The sequence below is a fragment of the Cydia amplana genome, chromosome 12 (assembly GCF_948474715.1).
Source record: "Cydia amplana chromosome 12, ilCydAmpl1.1, whole genome shotgun sequence".
Taxonomy (NCBI): domain Eukaryota; kingdom Metazoa; phylum Arthropoda; class Insecta; order Lepidoptera; family Tortricidae; genus Cydia; species Cydia amplana.
This window is the reverse complement of record NC_086080.1, coordinates 7,072,988-7,086,531: the sequence shown is the minus strand read 5'-3', so window position 1 is coordinate 7,086,531 and position 13,544 is coordinate 7,072,988. Positions and strand designations below refer to the sequence as shown.

At 35.6% G+C, this 13,544-nt stretch overlaps 1 protein-coding gene and 1 long non-coding RNA gene across 2 annotated transcripts in view; both read right to left on the bottom strand.

The window, feature by feature from the left end:
• Positions 1-7,840: 7,840 nt before the first annotated feature.
• LOC134652909 (uncharacterized) lies at positions 7,841-9,319 on the bottom strand. Its single transcript, XR_010097226.1, has 3 exons — positions 8,893-9,319; positions 8,470-8,763; positions 7,841-8,323 (listed from the first exon to the last, which is right to left on the bottom strand). It is a non-coding gene; the product is annotated as an uncharacterized LOC134652909 (long non-coding RNA).
• Positions 9,320-12,228: 2,909 nt separating this feature from the next.
• LOC134652895 (uncharacterized) overlaps positions 12,229-13,544 on the bottom strand; it is a 102,030-nt gene continuing 100,714 nt past the window's right edge. The window contains exon 2 of the mRNA XM_063508127.1: positions 12,229-12,405. Within this exon, the coding sequence (XP_063364197.1) occupies positions 12,348-12,405 (58 nt within the window). The 3' untranslated portion in view covers positions 12,229-12,347. The remainder of the gene's footprint in view (positions 12,406-13,544) is intronic.

Below are 13,544 nucleotides of genomic sequence, written 5' to 3'. Positions count from 1 at the left end.
ATTTCAGTGGAGGTAATGGGTATTACTTAGGTAATAATTTAGAACTTTGAGCCCCAAGAGTTCAAGAACTAATTCAGTATGGAGCGGTTGTACGATGAACGACCTGTAAAATTATTTTTACACCGTAAATCTTATAAAAAATGTGTTATAAATAAAATAAAATACATTACCTTTCCTACGCTTTAAGGTTAAACACACATTTACACTTCCTATATGTTAGCGTTACCTAATTAAGTATTCTTAGGACGCAATCATTTGTTTATTAGGTCGGTTTGGCTTTTTGTAAGATTTCACTTTAATTTACTATAAAAAGGATACATACAGAAGAAAATTTGATACTAATCGTATAACAAATACTATATATTAAAGTGTTTTCCTTCGGTAAGCCAAGATTATTGTGCAATAAGTATTTTATTGAGGTAAGTTATTATTATTAATTTGTCCAAAACTATGCAATAAATATTCTTATATCTTTCCAAATTGAAATTAAATGTGGTATCAAAATAATATTCATCCTTTGCTTTAAATTTTGACATTATATTTTTTTGTTTATGTGTTCTCTCTATTTATTTTGACGAGTAATATAAACAGAGGGCGGAATTGCTCATGGCAAAAATCAAACGTCAATAGAGTTGGAACGTTGAATTTATCGACTTTTTCAGCTATCGATAAGTTCAGTCACCTTTTACATTTTTTTCACTTTAACATTAACCTCTTTGATTAGCTAGTTGACTAGCTAGTTTTAATAATGTAGTGTACTAAGTTAAGTAGTTTTTAAAATTATCGTAATTATAATTATTTTATTATTATTTTTAAATGTTATTCCGTAATGTTCATATCTTGAACAGAAGTCTATTATTGTTTGCTTATGGATTTGAGGTTTAGTTTTGTTAATAAATAAATAAAGATACGCTAGGTAAATATAATTTCAGTTTATTCGATAGTCGATTAAATTCAGCGTTCCAACTCTATTGACGTTTGATTTTTGCCATGAGCAATTCCGCCCTCTGAATATAAAGTTGCCACCGGAATCCTCTGTGTACAGTGGTGAGTGCTTTGGAATCCTGAAAGCAATAGAGTTCATCATTATAATGCATCTCAAAAAAACAATTATTTTCTCAGATTCCCTAAGTTCACTTCAGGCAATATCTAAATTTCCTTTCAAATCTAAATCTAATAACCCAATTATTTACCAAATCCGTAGCCTACTGTTAAAATGTCACCGCAAAGGTTATTCGGTTTCCATTGCCTGGGTCCCTGGGCACAGAGGGATTAAGGGTAATGAAAGGGTGGATGACATAGCTCGAGATGCCATCAGTTGTGGGGATATGTTTCCGTTTAAGAATGTTGCTGAAGATCTGTTGGCACTGCCTAAATTATACCTACGAAAGGATTGGACGAAATTATGGACATCTGGTGCGGGTGCCGCTGCGTTACATTATCGGAGCATTCAAACATCAATTCCTGCCAAACCTTGGTTTGCTAAAATCTCTTTGCCAAAACCTGCAACTAGTATGTTAATTCGAATGAGATTGGGTCACGTATGTACACCGGAACACCTGAAACTACTAAATCGCCGAAATCGCGTGACCAGTTCTGCGTGTACTTGTGGAGCTGATCCCGCTGATCTTAATCATATATTCTTTGCATGTACTTGTACTCTATATGACCGTTCTATATTATTACGACAGCTGTCAGATTTGAAAGTTCCGTTTCCCACATCTATTACAACACTCCTGTATATTAGGTGAGGGTGGGGAGGGTCGATCCCTAGGGGACACTTGGTAAACTTCATTTTTAATCAAACCAAACGAGATACATTTTTTTGCACTAGTAACACTCATTCATTCGTTCCTAACTTCACGTTCTGTCATGGCACTGTATCGGAAAAGTCAGTGGTTCAAAAATGGCAGACGGTGAAAGATTTTCTGCGTACTATATTCAATTTTCGGAAAGCTTTAACTGGATTTATTTTATAATATGAGATGGAAATAATGTTAAAGAGTGTGCTTATTTTATTTGTTGTTTATTGAAGTGATGATTAACTTGGATTACATTGATATACGCGAACACACGTTTCGAGTACGGCACGTTTTATAATCTTACTATGTATGGGGAGACTTTGTCTTTTTCTTCAGGGGAGATATGATTCCGGGATCATGTCACCCCCAAAGCGATCAAGTATACATTGTAATAAATTTACTTACAAAATGATTCATAAAGCTATCATAAATATTTTCTTTTCTTTAGTAAATCATGCCGCAAAAGTACGACCAGAGAAACACTGATTTAAACTTTCAAAGTTTTTGACTCATTATTGTTTATTAAAACGGGATTTAATGGCGTATAATTCAGTTTTTAATTATACAACCGACTCCGAACTCCGAAAACGGAATTATCCCCGTGGCCTTTGAAAAGACTAACTAAAGTTGACATCAACATTTTACGAACTACCCGCACTTGGTCTTGTTTATCAAGTTAAACGTTTTACACACAGGGGATGTTACTCGGTCGACAAACAACACTTATAACGATATTTGGTTTTCAACCGGCGATATTTGTTTTTATGGATGAAATGCTATTTCAATGGCTTTCCGACCTTATGTCTTATAGAACCGACGGTCCATAGAAAGGATTTTAGGATTATGCAGCTCAAACACCGTCCTCGAAACGTGAGCAGTAAATTTCTAAACTTATTTATTATAGTAAACAATAACGACCAGAGATGGGTAAAAAATTTAAAATTACTGTAGGTATCTGACGCTAAAAATACCTTCATAATAACTTTATAAAATTTAGCTTGTTACAAGGAATTTTATGTTAATAACTTAGATTTTTGTTTTTTTATTAACTTTTTTTTTGTTCAAAAATTGATTCCCTATTTTATGTTGTTTTATGGATAATACAATTACATTGTTTTTTAAAAGTACAAGATTATGGATTAATATGTGTTTGATATCTTCATATATTAATTTTCTGTAGATAAAGTGAATAAATTAATGTAGATACTACCCTCGAAATTATGACATTGCCGCTTAAAATCTTTTTACCAAGTGTCCCCAAATCTGGAAGACTTGATCCCTTCGGCTTAGACATCTGATTACCGGAAATACAACTTCAAAGCATGGAAGATGCAATATGTATATGTTTGCTGTGTATTTTACAAATTATAGATGCATTGCTAATAGCGATCCGAGTTATATAATCAATGAGAATCTGGTATGGGGAGACATGGTAAAAATCTGTTTACCATGTGTCCCAAGAACCAGGGTCACTTGATCCCCCTAGGATCAAGGCTCCCGACCAGGGGTAAACAAGTCTCCCTTACATAGGGGACACATGGTAAAAGTCAACAGTATGAGTTTTCATTAAATAATGGTCTAATTTATTGCACAAATCTGTTCTAATTCAAACTATTAATGAAGAGATAAATTCTGAATCGTATGGTCTATAAAGTTTTTCAATACTACAAATAGTTAAGAAAATGTATGCTAAAAACAAAAGGGGTGATCAACCCTCCCCAGTTTCCCCTAATGATTCCTCTCCAGATACATTTAAAATATTATATTCATTCCTTTCACATCATAATATAAAACTATAATTTATTACACGTTACCTTTCCCTGATCCTTTTCCAAAATTCCGACTTACCCGTTATAATATCCTTTAATTCCGTTTCCCCGTTTTAAGCCCTTGCTACACGGTCGCCGACAAGCCTTCTAACCGTCTGACCTTGGTCTGTCCTTGATCAGTTTTGGTCAAATTTTGTTGGAAACAACTGTCTACACGGTCCGTCCAAACCAAGGCCACGCGGTCTGAGGGGCTTGTCGGCGACCGTGTAGCAAGGGCTTTACTCGTCTGGCTGAATGCGCCAGGAGCGCGATGCCATATAAAGAAAAAAAAAAAAACTCCCTTGACGTAACCTTCGTTATTTGTACCTTTACCCTTTATGCCTAATGAAGGCAAGTGTAAGGTCTGAGTGGACGCTCGAGTTGGGCGTGCAGCGGGGCGGGGCGTGCGGCGTGCATGTTAAACAAATGCAAGCGTATAGGAGCGGCCTTAGTGCACGCTGCTCAAATCACTTCTGAGCCCGACGCCACGCTGCACGCCCCGCCGAACGCTCCGCTCCGAGCGGCCACTCAGGCCTTACACTTATGTGAGAGTAAGCATAATCGATTTTCGTAAGTTTTATTTCGAGGTAATCGCACGAAGGTATACCTAATGAGGAGTGTCCTAACATGTCCAAATAAACTTTATTTCGTTGAAACTTATATGTGTCTTCTAACTTTGACTCTACGGCCCAAATAGTAAGTATATTTAGTCTCTTAGTAGATTTCTAGTTAGGTCTTATCTTTTTACTTAAAAAGGCAATAAAAGGATTGTGTCAATTGTAGACTTAAAAGAAATGTGCTCGGTATTTGACATGTTTAACACACTCACTGTCACTGCTAGCGCGAGCTACGCGCTACGAGCGTAGCTGATAACACGGAAAAAACCGTGTGTAGCGAAATGCGCATACGATCAGAGAACCCGCCTAGCGGGTCACTGGCAGTGAATGTGTTAAAATGCCGGAGATACGGCAAATCGCGGCCGTAAATTGTAAGATTGTGAGCGGAATGCTTCTTCGTTGCCTCACTCCCAGGAAATTATTAAATCAATATTAAAATTGACCTTTAATGAAAATTAAAAAAACCCCCGACTATAAGATTATAAGAGCTGATGATCTTCAAACGGCTGAACAGATTTTCATGAAACATGGCTAAGAACACTCGGGATAAAATTATCTATGACACAAAAAAGCTAAACGAAAATCGGTTCATTCGTTTGGGAGCTACGATACCACAGACATATAAACAGATATACAGACAGACACGTTAAACTTATAACACCTCTCTATTTTTGCGTCGGGGGTTAAAAAAGTATGCGCAAGTGAAGTAAACAAAGAAGTATCCACTTTAATTTTATTTATGTTTCCCTTTGTATTTATAATGATATGATGATTGTGAATTTAAGGCCCCCGACAAACGGATATTTCGTTATGTGAATATAATTTATTGGAGTATTTTTTTCTTTTTATTTCACCTTTATGTTCAAGTACCTACTAAATATGATACTAGGCTCTGTAATGGTAGTTATCAACTATCTTTAGGTAATTTTTTTACCTACTTTTTATTATGATTTCTTGATTTCATATAAAGGTCCAACATTGTATGGATAAGTATCCGGTCCTTAAGAGCCTTTCTAGACGTTTGATTGATGTTTAGTTAGGTCTGGCTAGGTCCAACTTTCATTGACGTACTTTTTACACGGGTGTTGGTTATTTCTGTTAACCCTTAAATGCATGACTTTTTCTTTTTACCCGAAATTAATATATGTATCACATAATTGTTTGCCGATTCTAGGAAAAATAGTTAAAAAAAATATAACTTCGATTTTCACTTTGAAATCAGTGTTAGAAGTTGAATTGGCTAAATCATATTTATGTAAATATGTAATTTTCAGTAATAGATATATGAAATTTTTTACTACCATACTACCATTAGAAAGGTACACTATTTGTGATATACCTATGATAAAGTTTTTAAATATAAAATAATTACAAACCCCGAAAAATCTGCCCAAAATGACATACTAAAAATCATCAACTTCCAGGTTTTTCCAAGTTTTCCGACATTCCGTCTATAAACAAATGTAATTTTTATAAATTAAAATACTGCGTAAATTTATGTAATGATTCGGAAAATTTATTAGTTTTACTATTGAAATAATATACAAGAACAAATAGAATTTGTTTAATAATGCATAACATTTGATGTTTATGTTGTGTGTATAAATGCATCACTATGCATTTAAGGGTTAAAAGGTAAAAATTACGTCCATGAAAAAAAGGTCTCTGGTATAATATTTTTCACGAAGCTTGGATACGGTGATAGCTGTCATCTCCATACAATTTATAACCTTAAAATTCAAAATTGTATCGAGATATGTGAAAAATACTATAGGCCATGTCTGAAATAAAAGTAAATAAATACGCACAATGTTATCTATGTATTTAAAATTTAATTTTCGTTACTTATATACAAATTACAACATTCACTATTATAATATTAGTTTGTCCTATATTTACATATGTCATAGTACACTTTAGAAGCGTATTTTTTTTATCCGACTCAATAAATTACATCAGGAAACTTTTGGATTAGTGATTACCACGAATGATTATATTAACGATGAGGGCCCGGTCGCTACACGAGATATCTAAGAGGTTGTGGGTGGAATACATTTTAGGAACCATCAAAATATGTCGAATTATAATAGACTGTGGAATACTGACCCTTAAGCTTTGGTTTCCTCCGAAAGCGGTGCCGTCATATAGCGGCCGTCTCCATACAAATACTACGACATCCATATTTAGCCGAATTATTTAGTATGGAGACGGCCGCTATATGACGGCACCGCTATTCTAGGAAAACCGACCTTTACTGCTGCAACGCTAAAGGACTCAATTGATATTTAAAGTAGTCCGCAGTTTCAGACGTTTTAAAATTTGAAGGTACCACTACCACCTTAGATCATCATCAAGCGCACATTTAGCTGTTTAGAAAAAATGGAATTGTACACTAGAAAAGTACCCGGCGACCACCGGAGCCCGGGCCCTTTACTGCTCAAAATTGTACTTACTAATACTACTCGATAAAGATTCCCAAGGAAAGTAACGAGAACAATTAAAATCATCGAAAACTTAAAAAATAACGAAATAAATAGCTTTTTTGCACAAAAGTGTATGAAACGATTGTGTCCTTGATTCTAGTGGCGTGAACAATAGGATTGTTACAATTTTATTTGCTTTATTTAATTGAAGTGTAAATATTATTGTAAAGTGACTCAAATGTATGATAGTCTTAAGTATCTTAACAGCTGTGACAACAACCAATTGTCCTGAAAATTGTTCCAGATATTTTTTATTACATACATATCTGTGACACAATTGAATTTAACCACTAGAATTTGTTAAACGCATCGTTTCATCTACAGTAAAATGATCTGAGATCAAATAATATCCAAAGATTCCCTTTTCAAATTGACATTCAAATCAAATGGATATGCATTGCAGTTTCTGTTAGAGAGACCCCACACTAGCGTCTCCCGAGCGTCGGCGTCTAGTCAACTCTATGGCTACTGCTCGACGGAACGTTGGCGCAACTGAGCGTTTTCCAAAAAAAAGGTACATTTCATTCATGTCTTCAAAATATTTACTTCTTGGACTTATTTTACTCAAAATAATTTGTACATTCACGCCTCATACATGAAAATATATTTTTCCAGTGCGTCACGTTCATACAAAAAAAAATGATTCATACGAAAATGTGACGATCTGGAAAGGAAATCTTGGGACACATTTTTTCATGTATGAGGCGTGAATGTACAAATGATTCTGAGTAAAATGAGCCCAAGAAGTCAATATTTTGAAGACATTAATAAAATGTACATTTTTTTTGGAAAACGCTCAACTGCGCCGCGACGCCTTTTGCCATAGCGCTGACTAGACGCCGACGCTCGAAACTCTAGTGTGGGGTGGCAATACGGTTCATATTAGGATATTCATTGTTGGTTAGGTATTGGGTATTGTTTGATCTCAGTGAGCCGGTCCGAGAGCATTAATAACGGTCGCTACATTTAACACTTAGAGAGTGAAAGAGATCTGATCAACGCTGCGTTCAGACCGGCTGCAACTTGTGACGTACCGTCTAAACTCTAATTCGTCCACGTATAATGCGAAAGGTGACCATTATGATATTCTATTTGAATAATCGCTATGTGCAAGAGCGATCACAGAGCGGCGTTACAGTAGGGCGCCCGAAAATCCCAAAGTAATAGATACACTTTTGTAATAAAACAATAACAATTGAATATAGAGAAAGTAATATTTCTTGATAAGTATCTACTTAAGTAACTTTGAAACTTGGCGAGAAGTTTTCTTATCAGAGAGCTTGTCCACTTCAATACAACTTATCAACTTTCTTACTGCACGCAATATTGGAGAAAACTTCTGATGAACTTCTACAAGCATAAGTACGTTTCAACGAACTTTTAAGTACGCCACAAGTTGTCTCAAGTTAACTGAAGTTACTTAAATTAAGAGAACGCGGGTTGCATTTGAAAACACGGCTTATTCACAAGCTTATAAAGGTACTTAATCTTAGCCCGCTAATCAACATTAACTATTTTACAAAAAGTGCCAAAAATGTAAGCGTAATCCTTAGCCTGAATTCAATTAATAAATACTTAATTTTAACTAAAACATAGGACAGCATGCAGCCAGCCTATTATGGATAGCTTTATCCATCTTTATCCACGTGATAAAATAACTGTCACTGTTTAACACCGTGGGAAAGAAAGTAACGGACACCGTTTTATCACGCTGTCACGTAGACAAGAACGACCATCATATCCGTACTGGACACAATACATGTCTAGATTTTTATCAATTCTCTAGCAACAAACGTCACTATTTTCGAGTAGGTAAGTAGTTAGGTTTCCAAATGCAACCAGCCAGTCTCGCGTATAAATAAATGCATTAAAACGTCTTCTCTAACTACAGTAATACATACAGTCCGTACCAGATTGCACTCATTTGGAACTATCGCAGTCTCCACCGCGTTACTTGTCATAAATATCACAACTAATAATAAATTATTTTCTAAATTTAAGTAGACTAGAAACTCTAAATATTAGAGTAATAATTCGATTTAAAGTTTCTAGACTACGCTTTGGGTCATTCTCAAATTATATGGCTGCGGTCAGACTCAACTCCGTCAAACCATGTCAAACTTTTCATACATTTAGTATGGTTTGACGGAGTTTAGAGGCAGGCATAAATCTGGAGAATTACCCCTTTACGCCTTCATTCCCGGTATGCACCTTACATTTAGGGATATGGTATTTTTGAGCATCTACATTTTTATTTGCCACGTTACTCTATGAAAGGAGGTAAACGTACGGTACGGTATAGTTGTCGGAAAAGATTGTAGATAGAGGAAAGATGTCTAAACGAGTCGAGTTTTGCGAGTTTCAATAAATATAAAAATATCTATATTATTTATTATATTTATACAAGTATACCGCACCATTTTATTAACTCCTACTATTATACATTTAACTTATTTAGCACAGTACAAGGCGGGCCTCCACATTAACGGAAAATGAGTACATATCTACCTACTCGTTCAAAAAAAGCTCTTGACAGAAACTTGTGTTGATATTTATTAGTTTAGATAAAATGAATTGATTTGTTTGGTGCAGTCATGGCCATAAACAAGTCAGTAAGGTAAACTAACTAACTGCTCGACGCGGTACCAGTACATGTCATCTTGAAACTTAAGTCATTGTCAATAGAGGTGACAGCAGGGTGCAATCTATTGGGCATTAGAATGTCGAGCACTGGTACGTTTACCTTACACACCTTTTGTTTTTATATCATAGGAATAATTTGAAGGTGCGTACCAGTTTATAGCCGTGATAGTGATAAATAACAGATATAATTATAGTGACGGACAGCTTATGGAACTGAAACTATGATTTCAGAGTTTAAACCATTAGGTACTAAGTATAATCTCGAGCTGAAACTGTCTAAAGCCTCGTAAAAATACTGTGGCTAATTTGCTAAAATTTACCAATATATTGAACGTTATAAATATTAACGTGAAGGCCGCATAGACTTAAAATACGAATGTAGATACTCACGAAGGTGGGTTTCCTATAACAGGTAAGTAGGTAATACAATTCCTTTCCAGTAAAGCGCGCGCCGTGTGAACTTAACTGCGTTTTCTTATTTGTAATTATTTCTAATTGCACAGTTCACGGACAGTGTTCTAACTTTAAATATATGTAAAAGACGTTTAACATGTACTAACTTTGCTAGGATGTGAAATAGACTCTGTATTCGTTCATTTTCCGAAGGAGCTGATTCTAATTCTTTTTACTATCATTAATGTCATTAAATACACTTGCCTTTGTCAGGTGACATATCTATACTGTCGTCAAGCACATTTAAGAGATCAAATGTCGACCTTATTACAAAGCAATAAGGTTTACAAACGATCTCTGAATTGTGTCTTCGTTGTGTTCGAACTATAAGTTAGTACAACATTTCAATGTCGTAATCTGTAACCTTAATAATTTATTCATGTTTAACATAAATAGTTATTTTCGATACAAGTGCGAAAAAGAGGACCTATTCGCACGTGTATCGAACAACGTTTTACAGTACATATGGCACTTTAAAGTTTCGACATACGCACGAAAAGTGCTATTTTACGCACTAGTGCGGAAACGTAGCCCCATATGTACTGTAAAAGCATTTTATACCTATTTTAACATTGTGGTGATTTTGAAATATTCACCGGTGAGAAAGACAATAAATTTCGCCGACAGATGGCGTTGTTATCAACAACCAATTGTTAAACGTTTATTTTATTACAAGTTGATAACATTTTTCTTTCTTATCTTTAGTCTTGGCATAGCACACAGAGGAAGAGGAATGCCAACTGGAATGATAGAAATGTAATAAACCTTTATGTATAAGCACGTACGATTGCTTTTCCCATATATCTGGAATCTGGACACGTAACCTTATATGTACGGAGCGCAGGTAAGTTCACGATACGGCGGAACAGAGATACTGCCGCAGCGCTGGGGGTCTAACAACATTCGGACGGATCATTACGCACAATTTGGAGCTGGTCCAGGGTTTTTAAAAGACGAAAATGCAATTTGAGCAATCGACGAAGCTTAAAATACGACTGTGTATGTAGACAAGCAAATATTCAAATCCAATTAATTTAAATATACACCCGGCCATCTTGAGCTGAAAATGTATAGGTGTGTTGCAGTGTATAATTAAATTGATTATATTATCCGATACCCATTTTCGAAAGGTTTCGCGCTCCAGCTCATCAAGACTAATACTCGGTTATTGAAAAATAAAATATCACGATCTTAGATGTGTCTTTTGTAGGCGCATTCTAAGCCATCGACTGCTCTAACTAAACCATAATTAAAAAACGATGAAATAATAAAAAGTCAGCGTCCGGCTTTCGACCAAACTGCAACAATTATCTTTACAATCACAACCAGCATTCGTTTTAAATTCGTCGAACAACAAGACTGGTCGAAAGCGGACGCGCAATTGGTCAGAAATACAATAGGAATTATGCAATATATGCAACACTTGCATAAATCGAGTAGAAAAAACTTAACGACTTTTAATGTAAAAAATCGGTAAAAACAACAAGTAAAAAGTCAACACGCAATTTCAAAAGTTTCAGACACACGCAAAGCCAGCCGAGACGGAGGCAGCAGTTATCTGTTAGAATAAGATATAAGTTGTAAATGGTATTGGTCATTCCATTATAGTCTAGTCTATCAGGTCACTACTTCCCTCTCAGCCGGTAAAGTACGTGTGTGAAGACTCTTAAATTATAAATTCTTAGCCAATTCACCAAAATTATACATGGCAGCATCAAGTAACCACGCTAACTCAAAAAAGTTGACCTCAAAACATAACCTCAGAATCCAAGATAACCTCAATCTTAAGTTGTTCAACATAACCATAAGGTGTAAATAATCACAAAGTATCAGATTAGCCTAACGTCCATTCGATATTGCTGGAGTATGGACATCACAAGTTCGCATGATTCGGATCTCACGACGCGATCCCTGATTCTAAAGGATTTCTAATTCCGATACTTGTGAAAATATAAGTTTCAACAGTTAGCTTAGAAAACAACAAATTTTGACTCATATTCTCCAATCGATTTGAGAACTTTTATAATGCCTATAGATAGTATTAAAGTCAAATTAAAAAAACGGCAATGATGCGCTCTAAAAATGAATAGGTATTTTAGGATCTTGGATTTTTTATTTGGCTTTAGCACTATTTAATTCATACTAGTCACTGGTCTAGTCTCGCGTTAAGTAAGCCAATCTTAAACTAAAGGCCCCTCTACAAAGTTTTTATGCTCACATAGTTTTATATCTACCTATCTAAATAGGTATGTTGATTGGTGGAGGAGCTTTCATTTTAAGATAGTTTTACTCTGGGTATAGATACCAATCATAGATAACCCCTATAACTATCAAACTTGTCTCAAAAGTACAATATAACCTCAAACTCCAATAAAAAATAACCTCAAATCTTCATCATAACCTCAAAATTCTCAAGTTGACCTCAAAACATAACCTCAGAATCCAAGATAACCTCAAAGTGTAAACCCAACGTAACCCTCCAGCCCCGTCCCCCTCCCCTGCTCACTGCGGCGGCGCGGGCGGCCCGCGCGGGGCGCGCGGTCAGTCGCCCGTCGCGGTCACCGTTGTCCAACTCCACGGGCTGTTGTAGCCCTTTTGACTGAAAAGAGAGAAAATGTATGGTTAGAAAAGGAGGGTTATTATGACTGTGTGATGGTCACACACAACTGAATTGGAACTCATGTAAAAGGCAAACAAGTTTCAATGGCGCTCTAATGATGTAAATATTCATGAAATATTCTGTAGGTACTGTACCAGTCCATGGTAAGGTAAATTACTCAAGTCTCTGCTATAGATAGTATTCACTAAACCATAATTGATCAAACAAAAAAATTGTTAACTAAATGTGACAAGATTAAGTAAATTTTTTTTTTAAGATTTTTAACTCGTAAAAATGTAAGTTAAGTAAGTAAAAGTGTAAGTAGTAGGTAAATTTTTTCCCCCTGGAACAGACGGGCGATGGCGCGCGAACTTGACCTAGATCGATGCGCAATTGCGCACGCGACACGCACGCGGAATACCAATACGCGCGCCGATACTAATACACTCGAGTGCGTAATTGTTACCGAATTCAAATACCGGAATTCTCACAATACCGGTGGTATCCCGGGATCCCGGTATTGGATATGAATCGCTTAAAAATATATAGTTTTATTAAAAAGGGGAATTAGAAAGGCTCACTGGAATACCAGATATGTCCTAAAAGTATTACAACAATAAACAATCAATGCCGCCATCTGCAATAATTTTATTTCACACTCCAGGTTGCCAAAAATTTTATCCAATTTGTTGACCTCACCAGTAACATTTGTAGTCCAACTTAACCAACCAGACAACATTTTTTCTAATTTCCGTCAAAATTGGTTTGCCATTATTAGTATTATTATCCTTGCTCTTTCGTTTTATTTTATGATAAAATTATAAGAACTAATTATGTTAATGTTAATGTCACTATCATCATATTCATCACTCACATAACTTCAGGATTCATCCACCACCAACCACCAAATATTTATCTGACGCATTAGGCAACGATCTTGTTTCAATAATAAAATGCGGGCTAGAGACCAGTTAGAGTTAGACCAAGTAAAGTCTGCAACGATTTTGATAGCATACGCAGTACGCAGTGCAAGTATTATTTGTACGTCATAATTTCATAGAAGTTTGACGATTAATATAACACTTGCACTGCGCGTGCTATCAAAATCGTTGCAGACTTTTCTTGGTCTAACTCTAGAT